General features: G+C 51.3%; 8 protein-coding genes across 8 annotated transcripts; 4 read left to right on the top strand and 4 right to left on the bottom strand.

Moving 5' to 3' along the window:
- Positions 1-727: 727 nt before the first annotated feature.
- On the bottom strand, positions 728-3,753 carry TrAtP1_001594 (uncharacterized protein). The gene is made up of 3 exons (XM_014085946.2): positions 3,269-3,753; positions 2,986-3,194; positions 728-2,905 (listed from the first exon to the last, which is right to left on the bottom strand). The coding sequence occupies exons 1-3, from the start codon at positions 3,659-3,661 to the stop codon at positions 1,942-1,944; spliced, it is 1,566 nt and encodes a 521-aa protein (XP_013941421.1). The 5' UTR covers positions 3,662-3,753; the 3' UTR covers positions 728-1,941.
- Positions 3,754-4,186: 433 nt separating this feature from the next.
- Positions 4,187-6,106, top strand: TrAtP1_001591 (uncharacterized protein). Its single transcript, XM_014085947.2, has 3 exons — positions 4,187-4,548; positions 4,652-4,913; positions 5,086-6,106. Exons 1-3 carry the CDS (start codon positions 4,536-4,538, stop codon positions 5,861-5,863), a joined length of 1,053 nt encoding a protein of 350 aa, XP_013941422.2. The 5' UTR covers positions 4,187-4,535; the 3' UTR covers positions 5,864-6,106.
- On the bottom strand, positions 5,066-5,425 carry TrAtP1_001592 (uncharacterized protein; the record flags this gene model as incomplete). Its single annotated transcript, XM_066111061.1, has 1 exon — positions 5,066-5,425. The coding sequence occupies one exon, from the start codon at positions 5,423-5,425 to the stop codon at positions 5,066-5,068; it is 360 nt and encodes a 119-aa protein (XP_065967134.1).
- Positions 6,107-6,254: 148 nt separating the features above from the next.
- TrAtP1_001590 (uncharacterized protein) lies at positions 6,255-8,375 on the bottom strand. Its single transcript, XM_014085948.2, has 5 exons — positions 8,165-8,375; positions 7,965-8,100; positions 7,723-7,906; positions 6,956-7,665; positions 6,255-6,893 (listed from the first exon to the last, which is right to left on the bottom strand). Exons 1-5 carry the CDS (start codon positions 8,237-8,239, stop codon positions 6,556-6,558), a joined length of 1,443 nt encoding a protein of 480 aa, XP_013941423.1. The 5' UTR covers positions 8,240-8,375; the 3' UTR covers positions 6,255-6,555.
- A 283-nt stretch (positions 8,376-8,658) lies between these two features.
- On the top strand, positions 8,659-9,571 carry TrAtP1_001589 (uncharacterized protein; the record flags this gene model as incomplete). Its single annotated transcript, XM_014085949.2, has 4 exons — positions 8,659-8,928; positions 9,020-9,204; positions 9,262-9,316; positions 9,380-9,571. The coding sequence occupies 4 exons, from the start codon at positions 8,659-8,661 to the stop codon at positions 9,569-9,571; spliced, it is 702 nt and encodes a 233-aa protein (XP_013941424.1).
- Positions 9,572-13,082: 3,511 nt separating this feature from the next.
- TrAtP1_001588 (uncharacterized protein) lies at positions 13,083-13,362 on the top strand (the record flags this gene model as incomplete). The annotated part of the gene is made up of 2 exons (XM_014085950.1): positions 13,083-13,206; positions 13,289-13,362. 2 exons carry the CDS (start codon positions 13,083-13,085, stop codon positions 13,360-13,362), a joined length of 198 nt encoding a protein of 65 aa, XP_013941425.1.
- Positions 13,363-16,511: 3,149 nt separating this feature from the next.
- On the top strand, positions 16,512-17,780 carry TrAtP1_001587 (uncharacterized protein; the record flags this gene model as incomplete). The annotated part of the gene is made up of 2 exons (XM_066111060.1): positions 16,512-16,583; positions 17,661-17,780. 2 exons carry the CDS (start codon positions 16,512-16,514, stop codon positions 17,778-17,780), a joined length of 192 nt encoding a protein of 63 aa, XP_065967133.1.
- A 2,626-nt stretch (positions 17,781-20,406) lies between these two features.
- Positions 20,407-21,084, bottom strand: TrAtP1_001586 (uncharacterized protein; the record flags this gene model as incomplete). The annotated part of the gene is made up of 1 exon (XM_066111059.1): positions 20,407-21,084. The coding sequence occupies one exon, from the start codon at positions 21,082-21,084 to the stop codon at positions 20,407-20,409; it is 678 nt and encodes a 225-aa protein (XP_065967132.1).
- Between the last annotated feature and the right edge of the window lie 961 nt (positions 21,085-22,045).

The following is a 22,045-nucleotide window of genomic DNA, read 5'->3' as shown; positions in this document are numbered from 1 at the left end:
AACAGCAAGGCTGCGCGGTGGCTCATTGGCGACTATATGAAATTACTCGCAGGCTAGCCCTTCATCCTAGTTGGCAATGTCTCACATGGCAATGCCTAGAAATGGCACTCTCCTCCAGGCTAGTCTTATTGCCATGGGCTTACAGCGTGTGTGTTGTGTCGTATGAGGTAATAAGAACTCAGAAGAAAGATGAATTAAAAAGCAAAAAGCCATGGCATGTTCTTTTGTTTGCGCCAGCTTTTGGCTCCCCCTCCGTCGGTCTTACGCTTGGATTGGCATACTCTATTCGTTCCTTTTGCTACTGGGTATTCCCACGACAGCACACACAGCACAAGGCCCATCTCAGCTCTCCCTTGGTTTTTTTTTTGTATCTCATATATCATATTTTTCTCCAGGGTATTTTACTAGTTTGTAGCTTCTTTTTTTTTTTCTTCTGCTTGCCGGATCAGCCCTACAGGTGCATCTACTGTTACGTCCGCAATCGGATCAAGTGTCACAGCAGTTGGGTCTACGGAGATGTTATTCACAAAGGAGTCAGCCGCAGCGAAAAGAAGGGGGAGGGGTGGGTGTGTTAGTAGCGGCTAGGCATGGCCGAAGGAGAGAAAAAGAGACGACGACGAAGAAGAAGAGACTCCGGAGGAAGGGGGGGAGTGAACTGTCTCAAGTAAGCATATCTGCCTTGCGGAGTTGACCAGGAGGGTTTCCCCATCCTTTCTTTTTTTTTTCACATCACACAATCTCTTCTTCTCATTCGGTTAGGCGGACCGCTCGTTCGCTTCTCTTCATTTATTTGCGTTTTTCGATGTACATAATATGGAGGATAGCCTGACTCGCTTGTTGCAGCCATACCGTTGGGTAACCCAAATCCACGTGTTGCGACCCTGCATGCCCACCTTGCATATTACTCGCTGAATGTATGTAGGTACTCTCTTTGTAGCGTCTGGCTGGTGGTGTTGTAGCTGTACATGGAACCTCCACCCTTGTCCTTGTGAATGGCTTCTTTTTGTTTTTTTTCCCACTCGCAACGAACGAGGAGCCATCTTTTTTTGGTTTGTTATCAGTCACGCCACAATAGCTGTAGCCGTAGTCGTAGCCCCGTTGCCGCCCAGATGCGATGTTTTTTTGTGTAACGCCCGTATTTTGCATATATGTGTGTACATGCACAACGAAAACCACGCAGCAGGCCATACGGATGGCTTTGTTGCAGTGTCACCCGGAAAGGTATTCCGGCCCAACACGAGGATCGAATCTCAGGAGGGAGGGAGGGGGGGATCACCGGTCTGAAAGCTTGAATATCACAGCGTCAGGACAATAAAAAAAAAAGCCCCGGCTATCGGGGGGGGCTGGTTGCACTGCATGGCCTTTTTTTTTTTTTTTTTCCTACCGAACACCCTTCCCCCCTTCATTATCGTAATCAGCTTCAGGTTTCCTGGGGTTGCACGAGCTGCAAGTCCACACCGGTGATCGACGGTACATCTGAGAGGGCCGTTTTCCGAAGGTTTGATTGTTACCACACGATTCAGGGATCAAGCATCATGTATGACAAGGAACCCAGCTCGAAATGTGTCCGAAAAACTCGCGAATGGAGTATGCCACCCACCGGCGAGGGAGGCCGAGTAATTTTCCCAGATAAAGATGGATCGAGGCATCAAGTCACCAGGGGGTTAGACGTATTTTACCCGGTTTCCAAATGTGTCCATTGCGTCTAGATGGCCAGCGTTCTTGCTTGCTCTGCGTTGTATGATACCCCCCCCTGTTGGAAAGGTGTGGAGCAAGTGGAAGGTCATGGCGAGGAGACGAAGCATCCAGACCAAAAGAAAGAAGAGGGAGGAGGGGGTACCAAAGAGACAGGTCAAAAGATATGGAGACGAAGGAGTCGAGAAGGAAGTAGTAGTAATAGACGCGCAGCCCAGAGTTCGAGTCAGGTTCATATTTCAAAGCTCAAGCCCTCCAGATAGCATCCGACATGGTCGTGACCAAGGCCATCTCCCGAACATCGTGCACACGTATCACATCCGCTCCCCCCTGAACCGCCGCCGCCACCGTCGCGGCCGTGCCCCAAACCCTCTGCGAAGCCTCGTCCACTCCAGTCACCTTGCCGATGAAGCTCTTCCGACTCGTGCCAACGAGCCACGGCAGGCCCTGCAAGCCAGGCCACTCCCGGAGCTCTTCCAGGCTACGTAGCAGCTCCAGGTTCTGGGCGGCCGTTTTTGCGAACCCGATCCCTGGGTCGAGAATTATCCGCCACCTTCGGATACCTGCTGCTTCGGCTGCGGCCACGCGCTCGAGTAACTCGGCCGCAACGGTTGGCACCAGGCCCTCTGGGTAGGAAGTGAGCTGGGTCATGGTCTGTGGAGTCCCGCGCATGTGCATCAGGCAGATGGTCTTTCCAAGCCTGCCCACAGTTGGCAGCATTTCAGCATCCAGAGTGCCGGCGGAAACGTCGTTGATTATGTCGGCCCCGCTGGCAATGGCCCTCTCAGCGACGGACGCGCGATAGGTGTCGACGCTAATGGCGACGTGACGGGTTTCCGGTATGGAGCGGATGAGTTCGATGGCGGGCACCACCCGAGAAGTTTCTTCCTCTGCGGATACTTGGGGGCGCCCAGGAGCCGTCGACTGCCCGCCCACGTCAATGATGGATGCCCCGTTGCGAACAAGGTCTTTGACGGTATTGGACAGCGTTTCCAGGCTGTTGCGGCCGCCGTCAGAGAAAGAATCAGGCGTCATGTTCAGGATCCCCATGACGCTAGTTTTTCTGTTACGTACGAGGGGTGTGAGTGGTGGCAGCGCTGAAGACATTGGAGTAATGGATGATAGGGGCTCGCCAGGAGTGAGGTCATTGAGGTAATCCTGGACAAGCTTCCATGGTTGCGACGCGTAGAGCGGCTTTGATGGAATTAATCTAAATCGGGGAAAAAAAAAAGGAAATCAAGATCAGTCATGACATGTCTGTTGCAAAGGGTGGAAGATGAGTTGTCTTACTCGGCCAGCGGTCTCAGGACGAATTCGCGCTCAGGGATACCAATATGCGGCACATTGAGCCTGTCGTTTTGGACCTTTTCATCGCCATAGAGTAAAATGTCCAAGTCTATATTGCGCGGGCCTTTATCAATCACTTTATTGCGGCCCATGTCCCGCTCAATGGCTTGTAGCTCGTCAAGCAGCCCCAGAGGCTCAAGCTCAGTCTCAACCTTGGAGCACGTATTCAGGTCAGCAATAGTCGGTCTTGGACGCAAACACGAGCCAACCAATGTACAAGTCTCACCTCGCACGCACCGTTGATGAAACGGTCTTGGTCTGTTACATACATGGGCTCGGTTTCCCAGAGGCTGCTGGTTCGCTTGACCCGAATGCCCCTCCGGCTCATCTCAATGCAAGCCTTTTCAATCTCTGATATGCGGTCCCCAAGATTGCTTCCCAAGGCAATGTATGCGGTCTTGACATTGTTTGCAGCAGCGGCAGCTGGAGCAGGATGACAACCACATCCCGAGTGAGATCGATTCTGCGTGCTTGATGACGAGCTTCGTTTTGCTGGAGCTCGTGGCTTTGGCCGGTGGATGCTGGCCAAGTGACTCTGCGGAGATGAGTGGAAGCTGCGCACGCCGGAGCTGCGCAGACCCCTCATCAGCGGAGCGTGGTGTTGTATGTGGAATCTCATCTTGTTGGAAGATCTTGTGCTGCCATGAGGGGAGCTGAACTCGGGTGGCAATTGCAAACTAGAGCTGCTGTGCTATTCGAGCTGGAGCTGTTGAGGCTGCTGAGATTTTGGTGGTTCCAAATTTTCCGATGCGACCTACCCTGGAGTCGAAAAGCGGGTCTGTTTCTGGAAGCCACTAAAGAACATCTTCAGCTTGACACCTATTGGATGCCTCGGTCAGCTGCTGATGCTGTTGCTGATGCTGATGCTGGTGCTAATGGCAAAACTCTCCCCGCAGTGTAAGTGATTGATGAATTCCGGTTCCGGCTACTAATCAATTCCACGCCACACGACACCGCGGAGGGGGATATCAGAAGCACTCGTTATATACGTATCTATACACACCTACGTTATCCTTCTCATGCAAGGCATCTACAGCCTCTCGCGCATCCAGCACGTTTCACATCATTCTGAAATCCGGGGAATGCGCAGCGCTAACCTCCCCGCAAAACAGAACAAGCGTCCACGACACCTCGCGAAGCTCATGCTCAGGCCATTCCGTCAATTCCTCATGCAATTCTCGCTCGGCAGATGACTAAGCCGCGCACCTCGGCATCTTTTCCCCAGACCCCACAGGCAAGGCTAGGCCCCCATTGGCCGTAGCGCCTGACCCAAGCCTCGGCTCGTCAGGGTCAAATGATGGAGATGCTCCGAAACGACGTCTGCGCTCGGGGTCCCCTCTCGGCCGGGAATCTAAAATATTATTCTTAAGCTGGAATTGCCTCCGCCATTCTCCTTCCTTTCTCCTCCTTCTTCCCTTCTTCAATCCAAATCGTCTTTTCTTCTTCTCCCCTGATACCCTTTCCCCGGCGAGACTAGAAAACATCATTCCACAATGGCTTCTCCTCGTAAGTTCCGCTGCCCTTGCCACTTGTCCCCAAAAACTCGCCGACGTCACCCAAATCGCGTCCACGAGACAGACGGAGACGGCTAACCACGAGGCGCAAACAGAGCAGATCCGCACTCCCATCACCGATCTTTTCAAGATCAAGCACCCCGTCCTGCTGGCCGGCATGAACGTCGCTGCCGGCCCCAAGCTGGCGGCGGCCGTCACCAACGCCGGCGGTCTCGGTGTCATCGGCGGCGTCGGCTACACGCCTGACATGCTCAAGGAGCAGATTGCCGAGCTCAAGAGCTACCTCAACGACAAGAACGCTCCCTTTGGCGTCGACCTGCTTCTCCCCCAGGTTGGTGGAAGCGCCCGTAAGACAAAGTAAGCCTTGTTCCCCAAAAAAGAAAAAAACGCCACCTCCACACCGATTATCAATAATCACATGCTTTGAAATCGGTGTCAGCGTCGGCGTGAACTGCCGCGGTGAAAGAGGCAGAAGAACAAACGATGAGAAAACATTTACAGTACAGAGGCTAACAAGATTCTCCAATAGCTACGACTACACCAAGGGTAAGCTCGATGGCCTCGTCGACATCATCATCGAGTCCGGCGCCAAGCTGTTCGTCTGTGCCATCGGCGTGCCGCCCAAGCCCATCGTCGAGAAGCTGCACAAGGCCGGCATCCTGTACATGAACATGATTGGCCACGTCAAGCACGTCCAAAAGTGCCTCGACGTCGGCGCCGACATCATCTGCGCCCAGGGCGGTGAGGGCGGCGGCCACACCGGCGACACGCCGACGACGGTGCTGATCCCCGCCGTCGTCGAGGCCGTCGGCAACGCAAAGTCGCCCCCTGACAAAGGGCCCCGTCCAGGTCATCGCCGCCGGCGGCATCAGCAACGGCCAGACGCTCGCCGCGGCCCTCGTCATGGGCGCCTCGGCCGTCTGGGTCGGCACCCGCTTCATCCTGACCGACGAGGCCGGCGCCCCAAAGTCCCACAAGGACGCCGTCCGCACCGCCGGCCACGACGACAATGTCCGCACAATCATCTTCACCGGCCGGCCCATGCGCGTGCGCAACAACGCCTACATCAACGACTGGGAGACCAACCGCCAGCAGGAGATGAAGGAGCTCGCCGCAAAGGGCACCATCCCCTACGAGGCCGATCTCGACAAGGTCCTCAACGGCGGCGACAAGCCCTCCATTGTCCAGACCGCCGAGGAGGCCAACAACGACGAGGACGAGGATCCTCTGGAGCAGTTCCGCCCCTTCCTGATGGGCAAGGCTGCCGCCGTTGTCAACGTCCAGAAGCCCGCCAAGGATGTTGTTGATGAGCTCGTCAACGATGCTGTTGCCCAGCTCAAGAAGGGCAGCCAGCTCATCATCGGTGCTCAGTCCAAGCTGTAAAAAAAATTAAATATACATCAAGACCATCTTTTCCTTGTGTATTGCTGGGTTTGTTTTGAATGAAGCCTGTTGGTATTGCATTTTTCTCTTATTGTTTCATGCCACGTCATGTCATGTAGACTATACAGGTAGCATATCAAGTTTTGATAATTACATGCATACTATGTAACAAATACAATAAAAATCAAAATTAAAAAATATTTTAAAGAGTTCATTGAACTACTAGTAGCTGATCGTGGTTCTTACTCATCGTGACCCTCATCCAGATACCTAAATTGGGACAACATTAATATCACGTAGATTACAAACAGAAGCTTGGGTTAATCATATATATTCAGAGAAACAGATTAAGAAACCGAGCAACATTAAGAGAAAAAAAAGAAAAAAAAGACCCCACGTCTATTCGTGTCGGCTCTTTCGACATTACAATTTGCGCCATTCTCATGTAGATTCCCCCCTCCCTTCCAACACCATCTGAGTCCTCCATAGCATTTCACTTCCGTCACCCCATATCATTTCCCATCCTGTAACATAATTTTTTCATCCAAAGAAATCAAGATGTTCATGTATGTACCCTTATTCCCCCAATTTTAGGCTAGCATTGCGTATCTGGCACTTAACCGTCGAGGTAAGATCGGATAGCACTTTGTAGTTTTGAAGCGCCCTCGCCAAGGACATTGGTCAAGTTCTCCAAATCATCAGCGGCCGTAATTCCAAAATTTCGCACAAAGTCCTTTGCAGCCGTCTCGATATCGCCATAATCTTCCTCCGCTTCCTCCTCGGGCCGTCCAAAGTAAGCGTTTGAGGAGATGGCCGTAGCGCCTTCGAATCCTTGAAGTCGTGTCTTGGCTTCGGCCTGAGCATTAGGGTCATACGAACCCTTGCCGAAAAACTCGTCAGAGGAAATGGCCTTTTGGCCACCAAATTTGCTACGGGCAAATGTCTCGGAGTCATCTATACAAGAAAAACAAAAGTTAATAGGGTATGATGGTCAAGGTTTTGAGGGCAAAACTTACCAGCTGCAGTTGCCTTTACAGGCCCAACAGAACCGAAACCACCCGCATTCTTCTTGGCAGAAGAAGCAGACGCAGAGGCCTTGGCACCGCCAATCTGGCCGAATCCGAGACGTCCCATGCCCATTCCTAATCGCTCCATTTCAGCATTTGACTTTTGTCGTGTATGCGAGCTGGGGGCTGGGCTAATGGGAGTTGGGGAGATGATGGCGGCAGCAGATGAAGTGGCATTGCTCTTTGCGGCCTGCTCTTCTTCGGCTTCAGGGTCGTATCCCAGCTTGGCGATACGCTCTGCTTCCTCCTTGGCCTTCTTCTCCGCCTCGTCAAAGTCAATGATATCCCCAGTAACCTTCTTGACGCCCAGCTTTTGCACCTTTTTGGCACCAAGGATGTTGGCCTTCTTGGGGCCGCCGGACGGGGTGGATTTTCGCAAAGCAGCAGATGTGGTGACACGGCTGGCTGCAGGCTTCGACTCGGTTGAATCTGTCTTTGATAGAGGGGACGCGGCACGGGGAACGTCCTTGTTGCCGGCGTTGAGGAACGGAGATGGAGTGCGGCCGACGACGGGGGGAGTTGCAGTTCGTGATAAGGGTGGCGTCGGCTTCTTAATCGTAGGCTTGTCCCAAGATGAGAAGAAATCATCGTCAGGCTCTCCGGCAGGGGTGGAGCTGCCATCAGCCTCGAGGCCGTCGACAATAACTTCCTCGGGGTATCTAGCATCATGGTTAGAGATTTGTGTTTATATAGTCGGAGTATTCGGGATGGCATACTCTAGCGCATCACGCGCCGCACGTCGCTTCAACTCATCCTTGTACTTGGTAGCCGCGTTGGACTGGTATTTGGTCTTGGGGTCCTTGCTGTTCAATGCCGCAGTGCCTCCGTTCTGCTGGAAGAATTTGGTCGCAGATTCGTTGCCGCCAACCTTCATTACTCGAAGCTGATCCCATTGCCACTCTGGAGAGCACGAGTCAGAAAATGTGTGGAAATGATGAAAGCATTGCGAGATACATACGATCGAGGTTTGTGGATCGCACGAAGGAGATGTGGACACCCAAGTTGCGATGGTTCGCGGAGCAGTCGAGACACAGGTAGATGCCAAAGGGAACTGAAGTCCACGTAGGATTCTTCTGTCCACAGTCAAAGCATATCTATAGAGGCAACGGCGCGCTTAGTTACTCGGTCCTGACCGGTGCTCACTGCGTATTTCCATACCTTGTTCGCTGGCTTCGTCTTCAACTTCTCGAAGATCTTCAGCGATTGCTGCTTGGTCGCGAGGGGGGCACTCATCGTGACAGGTGGCGTCCGGTTCCGATACGAGTCTTGCCGAGTATTCCTCGATATTTCTAGAGCCCGTCGTAGTGTTCGTCTCTACAGCGACCGCGTCGAGATGGAGCAGAGAGGACGAGGTGCAATCACGATTGGGATAATGTTTATTAAGGAGACTCCCAGAGCCCATTTGGCGATGCGGTAAAGTGGCATAATTGGAGCCGCTAATCTGCTTCTAGCTAGGCGGTCTCCCCACTTGGGTTTTCTGCCGAGGGCGGTGGCGCGCAAGATGCGAGCACTACTACAAGCGATTGCTGCTTGTGAAAGCTTCACGTTTCTATATCAAGCTTCTGCTGCTTCAACTCGCCTGGCTTTACGCTACCCTGCGGAGATCTCATCTAAGCGAGCTGTCTCGGTAAGATGGAAGCCGAGGAGCCGCCATGATGACACCAACAACTACCGTCCCGGCGATTCGAGTCGTCGCCAATTCCACAATCAGACAATCGGCTCGGCTGCTTTTTGCGCGGACTTATGCGACCCAGACTGGCCTTGGGGCTGCCACGACGCCAAAGCCCAAACGAAGGAGCGTCACGCCCTTTAACGATACCGGATTTGTTCCATGGAGTGAATTGTCGGCCGCTGAGAAGGCGGCGAGGGCAACCCAGCAGTCGTACAACTTTGGCATGATTATAGTCGGCCTGGTCGCTACTGTACGTGCAATATAAAAATGCCACTATTGTTTTATTGGATAGCTGTAAATCTACTTGAAATCGGTAAAGCTAATTGACAATTGCCGCACAGAGCGGCGTTTTTTATTTCCTTTGGACAGACGTCTTCTCTCCCGAGAGTAAGACAAGACAGTTCAACAGAGCTGTCGATAAAATTAAGAAAGATCACAGATGCCTTGAGCTCCTAGGCGATGCGAACAAAATCTCGGCCCACGGAGATGAGACATTCAACAAATGGAGGAGAGCACGGCCCATCACGTAGGTAATTCAAGCACCTGGAAGCCAAACAATACGCTTACATGAATATCTGCAAAGATCCACCGAGAGGACGGACGGCCAGGGCAATCAGCATCTCATGATGCATTTCTATGTAAGTCCTTTGGCTCGAAAACTCGGTTACCTATATGCAAATACTCATACGGTAAATATCTAGGTCGAGGGCCCCAAAGGGAACGGAGTAGTGCAATGCCACATGGTGATACCTCGTGGTGAAAGCGAATACGATTACAAATACCTATTCGTGGACGTCAAGGGCCACGAAAGGATCTATCTGGAAAATGCAGATACTGCCAACGCGCGGGCAGGGAAGAAGCCAGTAAGCTTCTTCGGAGTCAAATGGGGTTAAAGAATATATGTGGGATACGGCGCGTCAAGGTGTTGTTTTGCCTTGCTCTCACGTCTCACGGGAATGGCCCTGAAAAGGCACATCATCAAAGGACAGCTTTTATCGATCCATTTCAAAGCAGGAATTATGTATAGCATTACGCGTATGGCGAGATGATTCATCTGTCAGGATTCATCTACATCTTGGACGGCGGGCTTTAGGCTCATTGATTCTTGTTCAGCCTATTCTTTCCGGAACAATCTGACTTTGTGAAAAAAAATCTGGATATTGGCAGCGGCTGAACGGAGTCTATTTCGGTATATTGCTTCCGGATGCAATGCTATATCGAGCTTCTCACGGCTCGTTGTCGTTTTCTTCTTACAGTTTTCCTAAAAATACGAGTCAACTACGATTCTCCTTTTGAAAAAAATCCGGATAATATTGATTGGTCTCTTACAGCGTCACAGTGATACATAACGTCAGTTCAGCAGAGCATCGACATACATCGCCCTAGCTAAATAGAGACTATTTTGCGATGCTACATGCAGCAGATGGCGATAGTTTCATTGCATGTCCGGTATCCAAGTTCCTTCAATCCGACCAAGCAATGATTTCTAACTAGCATTATCCAGCAAATAGGAAGAATCAAGGCATCTATCTCGTCAGGGGGGGTTCTACCCATTCTGCCGACATGCTCTCTCAAAACCGTTCTCGAAGACGTTTCTCCATCACCGGCAAATTCTATATGACGGTATTCTACTCAACGACATCGGCAAGCATCCCATTCTGGACATGTCTTCGTCTCGAGAAGCTTTCTCGTTAATCTCCGTTGTTAACCGTAAACTCCTTGCATAGAGCCGATATGCATACCGAGGCCGCAGAAAGAACTATTCAGCCGGGCGATAAACCTACCCATTTCGTCACCGCGACTGCAACTCACACCATCCGGCACTGCAGCATGTAGGCCCTCAGAAAGAGCAGGTCGAAAATCCCATCTCTTACCGTTCCGTCTTCTCAGGCAGAGCCAACGTTAACCGTTAGCTTCCTATCTTCCTATAGTATGTGCCACATCCTCCCTGTGCCGTCTGTCTCTCTCTCTATTCCTCTTCTCGTTTGGCTGCAGCCTCACCGTACCTGTCAGAGTCACCCTGCCTGTCGGCTATCGGTGTCTTTCTGCCGCTACCCAACTTCGTTTCATCGTCTCGTTTTTTTTTCGGCCCCCATGTTCAGACCTGCAGCTCCGGCCATGCGTGATACCATATACACCTTCTCCTTTCCGACAAACTGGGCAGCAATGCGGGAAAAGCGAGGCATTGGCCCCCTTCTGCAAGTCGACAGACAGAAAAACCCGGGGCCCCGCGGAGCACAGCGTCGTCCCTTTTGCCAAGTTTCCTATGCATTGTTGGTGCTTTTGGTCCGCCCCCCTCCCTTCATGCAATCTGTCGCTTGGCAAAGGTCCTCCTGCCGCCCTTTGTTGGTTGAAGATATGCAGCTAGGCACAACCAACAGACGCAGGTTATGTGGAACTCCCTTTTTTTTCCCGTTTACAAATACTAACCTTGGAGGCATAAATGAGGGGCTAGAGATTTGGCAGAAAAGACGTGTCCATCTGGAACGGTTTAGAAGGCTATGCATATGCTTATCTTGAAATGCCCTCCGGCTTCACTCTCCCTCCCTTGACCCCCCATCATCTCGAGAAGAGCCGAGATTGCGGCTCATAAAACCAACAGCACTGTGAGATGAGTATGATTATTGGCTGGCAGATTATAAGAGACAACAGAAATATATTACAAATGTGCATAACCAACGAAAGTTCCCCCGCGAGGACACAAAAAAAGGTGTGTTGCCCAATCAACTCCAACAATCACCATCTGCCCCTGTCCTTTCTCTCAAGGAAGCTTGTTACAGAACCATTTCTGCCATCTAATAGTTGGCATTTAACAATACGACGGCGGGAAGCTCCCTTGCATTGGAGCAAGAGCGAGAAGAAGGAAAAAAAGAGGTACAAGCATCGAAGCCATCACAAGTATACTACACTCACCCTCCACCTATCTTTCATTTCAATGCATGACACATGAATCAACATTGAAACGAAAGAAAAATATCAGAGTTCATCGTTAGGCCATCCTTCAAGCCAAGAGGTGTCAAAAACCCCCCAAATGTATCTCGTCAACAAAGTGACATGACAATTTACTATTCCCACTTGGTAAGAAACCGTAACGCCTTGAAGCACCTACTGTAGGAAAAAAAAAAAAACATAAGTTTCATAGTAAAAAAGATATGGCGTTTCAGGGATCTGTATTGTAAAAATCTTCAGGGATCTCTTTTGTAAAAACTGTCAAAAATTTATACTGTAAAGATTACTAGACGTAGTAAATCTCCTTTAAAGCGAAGAGCGAATCTCCCCGATCTTTTTAATTTTTTTTGGCTTTCAGCGGCGCCTAAGTTAACCCACATTGCGTCTTGATGTCAATTATAGCCATCAATCTGCCACAATTGACGTGCTTTTCGGACCTAATAATTGAAAGCGAAAAACGCGTCCCAAGGAACGCCCGGGGAGACAAAGTAACGGCGGCAACTTTCTTTTTTCCCTTTTCACGTGTCTGCCTAGACTTCTGTTTTACTATTAGGTATCTCTTACGTTTCTTAGCACGGATTATGCAAGCCTCCAGAATCAGGGTTTCTTATCAATCTACACCTGACATCGGGAACTATCGGGTTGAGCTTATAAGCCGCTTTGCAGAGGTTATCTACGGAGCAGGAAAAATACAATATTCATCTTATCCAGCCAATAGATCTGTGTTGGAGAGCAGACGCTGCCAGACTTGGATATAATTTATTCCGTCTGATATTCGTCGTCATCGGTTTGCGTATTGGCTTCAACTACAGCGTTCGGACAAGCATAGAAGAGTGCAAATGTGTCTCGTACATGGTATCTACAGCCGCCTGGATAGATATCAATAGATATCAATACATACGTGGTAGATAATCAACTAGCAATCACGCAATGGAACCAGACACATCGCAATAACTTATCTGGGGTCGTTGGGGCTCGGAAGCTTAATTGCCGGGCCGTTGGGGTTGGCAACAAGGCATTTGGTCGGTTAACCAGCCGAATTTGAATGCCGCTCTCGGTCCGATGGAGTTTCCTTCATCTTCAGCTTCACGGAATATCTCTTGTTTAATTCTCCTGCGCGAAAAGAGCCGAGCTTAAACCAGGTATCAGGCATCATCAAAACAGCCGGCTGAATGGAAGGGAGCCTTGGTCGTATGTCGGCACTATGCCGAGCATATTAAAGATCTCGGAGATACTCCCATAGAGCTACTAGCTCGTAGCACTTTCACATGCCTGAAGACGGCTTTTTCCCTTCCATCTCTGGCTCGGTACATTATCCGAAAGGTGGTGATGTGATATCGTTAGCTTTGTGAGCTAGAGGTCATTTGAGCTAGCTGACGCTCATTCATATGAGATGGCACACAAATGAGCTATGCGGCAATTGTACAATGTTATCTGCCCCCGTGCTATAGCACAATGGCTCTTTGCTGGCATGCGTCAAAAGGCCCAGATGCCGGTCTGTATGCACTCGGTACTGTCGCATATGACATCCCTGAGCAGCAGCAGCAGAGCAGCAGCTGGGGGAGAGACGCCACAGACTGTGGGGAAAAAGGCTTTTCCAAGTTTCTTCCTGCGGTAAGTTCCAGTGCTCGTCGGAGCGGAGTAATTGATGCAACCCCCAGTCTGCCCCGAGGAGATGCAGAAGAAGGGGAAGCCAGAATTACTCGTACTGCTCATGTTCAGCTCATACCGGTGAGGAGTGAATAAGGAGTAATGGAGTAACTGCATCGACTCAGTAGCTACAAACCCTGCTGGCTGTAGGTTTGTTGCAGCTGGGCCTGCTCCTCTCTGAGCCCCCCCCCACGATAGGATAGATTTCGGCGCATTGAAATCGCTAGGGGGGGGTTATTCTCCTCCCCCCTGCGTGCGTACGGAGTAGGCACCATCTGGCGATTTCAGCGCAGTCCACTGATTGACCGAAGACAGAAAGCAGGCGGATCAGAGACTGGTGGTGGAGCAACGGGGAGACGACTGAGGCAACCCACTACTCCGTCTTTTGGCTTGAAATGTATTTGCGCATACACGCAGACGTACGGAGTACATACAGTCTGCATGGCGCTTGGCATTATCCATGGGCGTATAGCGCCCAGAGTATACTGTAGTATAGTGGCCTCCGGGACGGATTTAATATATTGTGCATGAGGCGTGAGATGATCATATAGCATGTGGATCGCCATCATCCGATCGTGCTGGCTGTGTGCCGATACACACATTGGCGGATGGCCGGCAAACCAGACGGCCGCGTCGACGGGGTAGCATTCGGATCAACTGTGTGCTGCAGGTGTTGTATGATACTGGCAATGATCTGATCCTGTGCAGAGGGCACGGAGGCTCGCTTGCGGCTCTCGATATTTTGTTGGGCCTGCCTGGCTGTTGGCCCGCGGGGGGTTTCGACTCTGCGCAGCGGCAGCGGATCTCGTACGATGGGCCTTGGGCTGCTTTGGCGTTCCAGATGTGAAGAATCAGATTGCAGCAAGTTGCGGTGTCTCTCTGCGGGCCCCCCATTCCGATGGAAATGTGGGTGGCAGCGGTGCGTGCCTTGCATGGCATGGCATCGCATTGAACAAGGCCAGGCCCTTCTGCGGCCGCCGAGTCAGTCCAGGCACGATTCCAGGTCGCAGATACCAGCTCTGGCACGAGCGGCGGTATGCAATGCGAGTTACAGGTACATCTGGCGCTGCAGCTCGCACGGACGGGCAGCTGTGCTGTGTTGGCACGGCTGGGCAGGGATGCCGGTGCTTGTTTGAGGTTGATTTTCTGCTGCGTCCGTTTCGCCGAGCTGGAGCGAGTTTCGTCGTTGCGAGGCTGAGGAACGTGGCTGCAATGCTTGCGTATCGCATCGCAGCCCGCAGGTACACATCTGGCCCCCAAAGGGTACTTCGGCTCTTGTCCGGCCAGGGCGCTGTTTTGCAGGGGCTGCGCGGTACCTGTCGAGATGGGCGGTACGTACCGGCAAGCCACAGGGGCGTTTGCGTTGATGGGTGGACGCCCTGCCACGGCGGCGATTGATTGGCTGCTGCGCGGCATGTTCCTTTTTTTAGGTGCGCCTTGGATACCTGACCTTCCTTGAACGACGTCTTCCCCATGCAGCAAACTGCGCTCCAGGGCTTTTTTCTTTTGTCTTAAAATTTTTATTCCTGTTCCCTGCTCAGCGGCCCAGTATTGCAACGTAGCAGGCCAGCCGGGCGGTGGCAGAAATAAAATGCGACCATCTTGATGCAGCTCGCCACAGGCGATTTTCGCTTGACAGTTATAGTTATGCGTAATGCTAGTGCCTGTGCAGAGGTGAATCTAGAAGCGGTACCTGCAATGGCAGTGGCATGGAGCGACCCGGTCCAAGTGGGGTGCGACAAACCTGGAGAGAGACAGCGATAGCCTCATTATCCAAGGCTGCTAGTCAGTACATGCCACAAGGTACTCCAGAGACTCAGACAAATGCCTCCATCATGCTCGTATCAGACAGGAGCGGTGCGTGCACTGGGTAATTTGTATCATCGCCAATCCGCAAAAGGGAAGACCTGGACTTGGGCTTCTTTTTTATCTTGTCCTAGTTTTTTTTTTTTATCTTGTTTGGCCCGAATTTGGCGCCGCAAGCGCATTTTCCTGTCGTCGTGATTAAAACTGCGGCCAACGAAACAGTCTCATTTCTGCGCTCCATACGAGGCATTCAGCTGACGATTATGCCTGCTAGTCGCTGGCTATGGAGTCGCAGCAGCACTTGGCCCGATATCAAAGGGCCCAGCGCAGTGGCCAGTCTGGAATTCCAGGCTTTTTTCCGCTACGTTCGGAGAGTCATCACCGAATAGCATCAATATTTTGTGTGTGCTCTGACCCCACTGCCTGACGATCCCCCAGTGTAAAAGAGCATCTCCAGCGGTACATTCACGCCATGTGATTTTGCATTCTTATTCTTGTTTTGAGCCGTGGGGGTTTCTTTTGCAAATCTACAGCGTACGAGGCGAGTATCAATCTCGGTAAATTCTGCCTTTACCCAGCACCCATAGTTTGAAAATCGCTTCGCCATCCGCGTTGGGATTTTTTGCCGAGCATGTCTTGATCGGGGCAGCGGAGCGGGCAGAAGCCGCGGCTTGATTGAGCACGGCTTGCTACTTTGCAATCTGGGTAAAATCCCCCGCAAGCATCGCTGCCGGGAATGCAAGATAAGGATGATATGATGCTGGTTGTATAGAAGGACACAAGGGCACAAGGGCCGGGAGATATCAAGGCGTCCATGGGCTGCTTTATCGGCAAGATACAAGATAGGCAGAATGGAAAGGCTGCTGTATTTCCCCGCCTTTCCCCCAGCCCTGGGCCATCTCTAATCAGAGATTGCCCATCCATTCATGCACGGATATGCACCTAAAACAGACGTGATATTGGTTTGATAGTAGGTGGTATCAAGACGGTTGGTTGGTGCTGGCCGTGGAGTGATTCGCCACCCAGAATCTCCGTTGTGCGGCGTCTGTCTCTCGCTCTATTCCTCTTGGAGATGAGGGCGATGCATCTCATAATTCTGTCGAACGACAACCGGCGGCTTCTTTCGCGATCGAAGGCTTACATCGCGACAGCCAGTCTGCTGACGCCTGGCTGCTAACCCGATGCAAAGCCCACAGAGGACAATCAAACCCCACCCCCACATTTGCGGCGGATGGCTAAATCTGATGGATTGACGGATGAGACAAGTCAAGTCGTTTGCAGTATGAAACGAGGCACAAATGCATTAATACTGTGAATGATGAATCATCAGGAGAGACAAGAAGAGCATCCAATGAGACGGCCGCAGACCAGCGAGCTCGGAGCGGGCGTTATGCTACAGCCTCTCACTGGCGTTGCTTTTCCCACACCATGTGCCACAGTCACAGCCCACCAAGCAATTCTCACGTGGAGGACATGTCAGAAATTGAAAGCACTGTAGCCGTAGGGGAAAGTAGAGCCAAGTTGCCTGAAAGAAACACGAAGAAAGGAAAATTCTTCACCAACACGTGAGACAAAAAAAGGACGATCTATGCTTCAAACTGGCAGGACGACTAACATGGAAAGAAAAACCCCCACCATCAAAGTTCGTGACGCACAAAGTACACCCTCCGCCATTCCTGACCTTTGTACAATGTCGTCTGCCAACACCCTTCTAAATTCCTTGGTCCTCAAAACTTTTGACAGGCAACCAAGCCCTTTGCGTACTCGTCTCTCTAGTTTTTACAGCACACCACCTTTCGACGTGGTTTAGTGCAACGATTTCGGGTAAAACAAGCACAAGGAAGAGGCCGTCCCCCCCCCCCCCCCCCGTTTGCTGTATTGTGTTACACAACTTCAGACTAGCAGAATGTGGTGTGTCTCGTCAAGTCTCCTAATTCGCCAGGCTTGTTGAAGCGGTGAGGAAAAGATTGAAATAAAGGGTTTAAAAAAAAGGAAAGAAAGAAAAATAGTGTGCATCAGGAGAAGAAAAGGGAAGATGAAAAAAAAAAAAAAAAGCAAAGAATGTCTTGACTGCAGCAGAGTCTGTAGCCATGGCTAAAAAGTCATGCAAGCCACCAGGAGTCCAACCCCACCGCTTGTCTTTACGCAGAGCAGTTGCATCGCATGCTCCTATTACCTACATACATGTGCATGCAAACAATGGCTTTGTAAGTAAGGAGACACTACCGTGGCCATGTTTGCCATCTATTTGTTTACTATTTATGATCCTTGGCCCTTTTCCCTTGTCTGGCCTCGGATTCGGATACCATCGTCGCCCCGTATTACCCGACCTCATGATACTGCCACCAGCAGACATATGGAGCAGTAGGTAGTCAATATTTAGTATCAGCATGTCATTACGAGTACTCGTGTAGCATGCCCAGTATACGCAACACGCAGACCAAAAAACATCCGTTTGATCAGATCACCCGCCAGCAGCAGCAGCAAAAGGCCGGCAAGTTTGTCTCTCCCCATGCGCCGCAACGGCCAAAGAGTCGCTGACGTGATCTCGATCCCTTCCCCCATCTCAACATCTAGACCGCAAGTGTGCTTCCGGTGCCCTGCCGTTGCCCAATGGATGAGCGGCATCACACAATCCGAAAAGGCCAACACAGCCTTACCGACCAGGTTTCCAAGCAGCAGCAGCAGCAGCAGTAGGGAGGGTATCCATTAACATGCATCCAGTCCTCTTGCAGACGAGTTACTGGCTCTTCTTCTTACATACTTTTGCAGTTAACCGCATGAACAGGCTACTAGCAGCAGGTAGGTAGATAGGTACATGTAGCTAGTGACCCTGATAGAGAAGAATAAGAAGCCGGGCGTCGTCACCCACATGCCGTGAGAGCCAAGCTGAAGACTCGTCTATATGCTCCTCACAGATATCTTTGTGGTGCCTAACATGCAGCACCACCAACATGTACTTTGAAAAGTTACCATCGTCAGCACATTCACTAGAATGAAAAAAAAAATATGCATGTTAAAACATACAAGCTGGCACAAGAGCCGCTCCCGTAGGCGAGTACGGTGTTGCACAGGAACACACAGACACCGACGGACGCACGCATATGGGGTCCAAATCATACAAAGAAGGTCCCCAGACTTTGGGGAATCCAATCAAAAGCCTCGACCTGCAGTATACACTGTATGCCCTCCTCATTAGATACATGCAGTAAATTTTCATATTTCAGGCAGGGCACGCACGGCAACTCAACACACCAAACGGAAAAGGCCCCGGTGTCTCATACCTGTCTGTACAACATGCAATCACCCGCCACATCAAACAGAAATCATTTCCTCATCGTACCATTTTTTTTTTTCAAGCAAACTGCTGCCTACGCACAATCAGCTGCCAATAGGCCCAATGAAACCACCAAAAAAAGAACAAGATGTTTTCAGCAGCACAAGGCAAAAGGCATGTGGCCTCCACAGCCCCCCCGGCCAGAGGCGTCGCAGCAGCGCAACCCTCATAAGAAACAAGGCACATGGCTACTAGTAGTATCCAGTCCCTATGTAATCAAGCTCGTATCATTCATTCTATACAAGTACATACAAAATCTCCCTTGTTTTTTCCCCCGTATCTAACTTGGTATCTGCCTTCTCTCCACACTCCCCCCTTCCATTCCATCCCATTCCATCTAAGCGAGCCAAACAAATGCTGCCTGGCCCTACAAGCATCCTCGCCCTCACCATCCCATCAACCATCCCACAACAAACACACACCCCCTTTCGGAAAAAAACCAACCCACCCCTTTCAATAAATCATTTGTAACTTGTAACAGCGTTTTTTTTTTTTTGCTTTGGTCTGCTGTTTCGACTTGCCAAGGTTCCATGCTTTTTTTTAATCTCCCCCCCTCCACATCCCCCAGAGATAAACCTTCTTAGCGCTGAGGCACCCATCGGATCAGCGTAATCTGCGCTAGGAACAAACACCCAGAGATAGGCTGATAGGGTCCCAAAGCTGGACTCCCTCAAAACAGCCATCCAACTGTAGCATCTCTCTCCGTTTCTGTCTTTTGTCAAAATAAACGGGCAACTGCCAGATGAATCCTTCAAAATCAAGGTTTCTCCGGGAATAAAAGCCACTTATACTAAAACAGATACTAGATAGACACAATCTAAAACAAACAACCAAACTCTCTTTCTTTTCCCCGCAAAACACTCTTGTATTGTTTGAGGACTCCAGGCCTACTGTTTTTGGTTCGTACGATAGCCAGTGGACAGTCAGGAGATAAGACGGGAAACACCGGAAGGAGGCAACTTTGGAACTTGCGTATCGACCCAATGTATACATTAAAATACCGTCAAGTAATTTACAGTTACTGTCTCTATTGTCATCCACCATACAAGCACTGCTTCTTTGACTCATCCATCACAATTAGCACACCGTAGCATCAGTGCAAGTAGACAAACTTGTGGTGCGGCGATGAAGTCATCCATCTCCAATCCCTCTGTGCCCTCTAAGCCCTCTGTGCTGTAATAGGCCGCGGGTCCCACGGATGCACCGCCTTGCCCGTGGCTTTTTTTCCCTCCCCTCCATCAACCACCAAACCCCCCTGATAATATCCTGCTGCTGCCGCCGCCTCCGCCGCCTCCCCCATATTTTGCATGATAATCCCCATATTTTGTAACACGCAAGCGTCTTGGGTCAATGCCGCTGCCGACGACCGTCAAAAACAAGTCCAAATGCCGGGCTCGGGTTGCTCCTTGGCGGTAGATGGGCCAAGGGATGCAATCTTGCAGGCAAACCAAAAGTCAAACACAGGCCTACTACATAGCACAACAAGCATCAAATGGAGAGCGCGTGATTTTATAACAATAAATATATTTTCCTGTTTTTTTTTTTTTTGCTTTTCAAGTCTGCCCCTGTGCTGCTGCTTACAGTATGCAGCGTCAAATCCAATTATTAGTAGTATTGCATAATAAGCATCCACTGTATTGAAACTCCCCCAAACTGTGAAACAAGTAAAAAACAAAAGCCGAGAAACGGAATAAAATTTTTATCCGCCTGGGAAAGTGGTGATGTCTATAATGTCCTTTGGCCATCCTATGCGTGTAGGATCCCATCCAGTCCTGCTTTAAAAAAACAAACCCAAATCGAACACAATGTCGAACAAAGGAAATAAAAAGAGAAAAGTAAAATAAAGCCACGCGTCAAGTCCTGTGAGGGATGACTGTTTCCATTTCCAATTCCATACCAGAAACGCCAACTCTTTCTATCCTTCTATAGCCCATAGTCATCAAATCATTCGAGGCACCGTCGTGGGGTATTTTTCATCGCTCTCTTCTACATCCGATCCATGAGATCACCGCCGGCAAGGCTGCCTGTGGTTGAACTCCTGCCGCTGTTGGTGAAAATCCCGTCGGAGAGGAGGTCCTGCACCGCAACCTTGGGGACCTGGGGAACAGGCAGTTTCCTCTGGCTTCCATCGGGACGACTGATGATGTCGGTTAGTGAAATGCCAGAGCCGCGAGAGGTCAGTCCCTGCGCCTGAGGAGGGAACTGATGAGAATCAAGAGTGGGCTCCATGGGGGCCAACGCCGGAGTGGTGTTGTGGCCCAGAGACAAGTTTCTCAAGCTGGGCAGCTCATATCCGGAAAAGGGGCGGAGTCGAGGTGAGTGAGCGGGAGTTGCGATGGGAGTGTGGTCCGGAGTGGGCGACAGAGAGTCGTGCGAAAAGGTGGGGGAAGAGGGAGCGGTAGAGTTGGGCGAGTTGGGTCTCGACCTCTTGGCGTGCCTCATGCTTCCGTGGTAGTGATCGTCATCATCGTTGAAGTGAGATCTGGCCATGTGGTACGACGAGAGCGAAGGGCCGTGGCCCCGAGGGCCCTGCATACCAGGGCTGAAGTAAGGGTGGTGCCTTGAGTTGTGGTTGGAGGGGCCGCCAGAAAGAGTCTCGCGCTCAATCTGATGGGCGGCGTTTGCGAGCATGGAGATGTCGGTGCCACGGCCATAGTGAGGCATGGAAACCGCAGGCACGGCGAAGGAAGAGTACGAGTGAGGAGGCGAGACGTTGGGCGAGACCAGGGCCGAGGCGGGCGCTGAGCGGATGGCCTTGGGCGCAGGGGGGGAGCCATCATGCCGTCGACGTGCAGAGGGTGAGGCATGCCCTGGTGGAGGTGTTGCTGGTGCTGCTGCTGGCCCTTGTTGCCTCGCCTCGAGTTGGGGTTGCTGTGTATCCTTGAGTGCCTGGTCAGCTCGTCGGAGCGGGAGAACTTCTTGCTGCAGCCCGGGAACTGGCAGGCATGCGGCTTCTCGCCGGTGTGGGTGCGGATGTGTCGAGTCTGGTGCTCCAGACGGTGGAAGGCCTTGTCGCAGAGAGGGCACTTGTAGGGACGAGGGAGCTCGTTGGCAGACTCGGAGGCCTGCGCTCCTGGAATGGGCCCATTGGGCTTGATGACGGTCACCGCAGCGGTAGACATTGCTCCGCTGCCTTGGTCCTGGCTGGGTGCTGCCGACGATGGATTAAGGAGATTGGAGAAATCCACGGCAGACCGAGCTCGTTGCATGTGATTGAGCGGCGGTCAACGAAGCTGTCTGGACAAGCGAGTGTGAGGGTTGGGTGATGATGCGGTTGCGATGATGCGAACGCAGGATGTGCGACTGTCCTTGGCGGGGCGAGATGGACGGGCTGCTTTTGTTATATACGCAAGGATATCTGATTGCGACTGCTGCTGGTGCTGTCTAGTCTTTCTCTCATGTGTCTAGGTGCTTCTTGGTCGTCGGGGAGGATGATAGCAAGGTGCAAGATTCGCGAACGGTTTGCAAGTGGCGACAGTCTGGGTTTTGACTTTTCTTGAGTCGTCAAGGGAAGAAGAACTTTTTTACTTTTTTTTTTCTCGGGAGAAGGAGGGGACTGGGGGGGAGGGAATCGCTTTAATAAGGGCGGGCTCGGCCGGGTCGGTACTTGGTACAGGACAAGGGA

This window comes from Trichoderma atroviride, chromosome 1 (assembly GCF_020647795.1).
Source record: "Trichoderma atroviride chromosome 1, complete sequence".
Classification (NCBI taxonomy): domain Eukaryota; kingdom Fungi; phylum Ascomycota; class Sordariomycetes; order Hypocreales; family Hypocreaceae; genus Trichoderma; species Trichoderma atroviride.
The sequence above is the reverse complement of the archived record's forward strand: the minus strand, read 5'-3'. Positions and strand labels throughout refer to the sequence as shown.

What these genes read in the sequence shown, in the direction of transcription:
- TrAtP1_001594 (XM_014085946.2), bottom strand. Translation starts at nt 3,661, where the DNA reads ATGAGATTCCACATACAACACCACGCTCCGCTGATGAGGGGTCTGCGC. An exon ending in TCATCAACGGTGCGTGCGAG is followed by an intron (nt 3,195 to 3,268) that starts GTGAGACTTGTA and finishes ACGTGCTCCAAG; the next exon opens with GTTGAGACTGAGCTTGAGCC. An exon ending in GTCCTGAGACCGCTGGCCGA is followed by an intron (nt 2,906 to 2,985) that starts GTAAGACAACTC and finishes TCCCCGATTTAG; the next exon opens with ATTAATTCCATCAAAGCCGC.
- TrAtP1_001591 (XM_014085947.2), top strand. An exon ending in GGAAGCGCCCGTAAGACAAA is followed by an intron (nt 4,914 to 5,085) that starts GTAAGCCTTGTT and finishes ATTCTCCAATAG; the next exon opens with CTACGACTACACCAAGGGTA.
- TrAtP1_001590 (XM_014085948.2), bottom strand. Translation starts at nt 8,239, where the DNA reads ATGAGTGCCCCCCTCGCGACCAAGCAGCAATCGCTGAAGATCTTCGAG. An exon ending in AGACGAAGCCAGCGAACAAG is followed by an intron (nt 8,101 to 8,164) that starts GTATGGAAATAC and finishes TTGCCTCTATAG; the next exon opens with ATATGCTTTGACTGTGGACA. An exon ending in GCGATCCACAAACCTCGATC is followed by an intron (nt 7,907 to 7,964) that starts GTATGTATCTCG and finishes CGTGCTCTCCAG; the next exon opens with AGTGGCAATGGGATCAGCTT.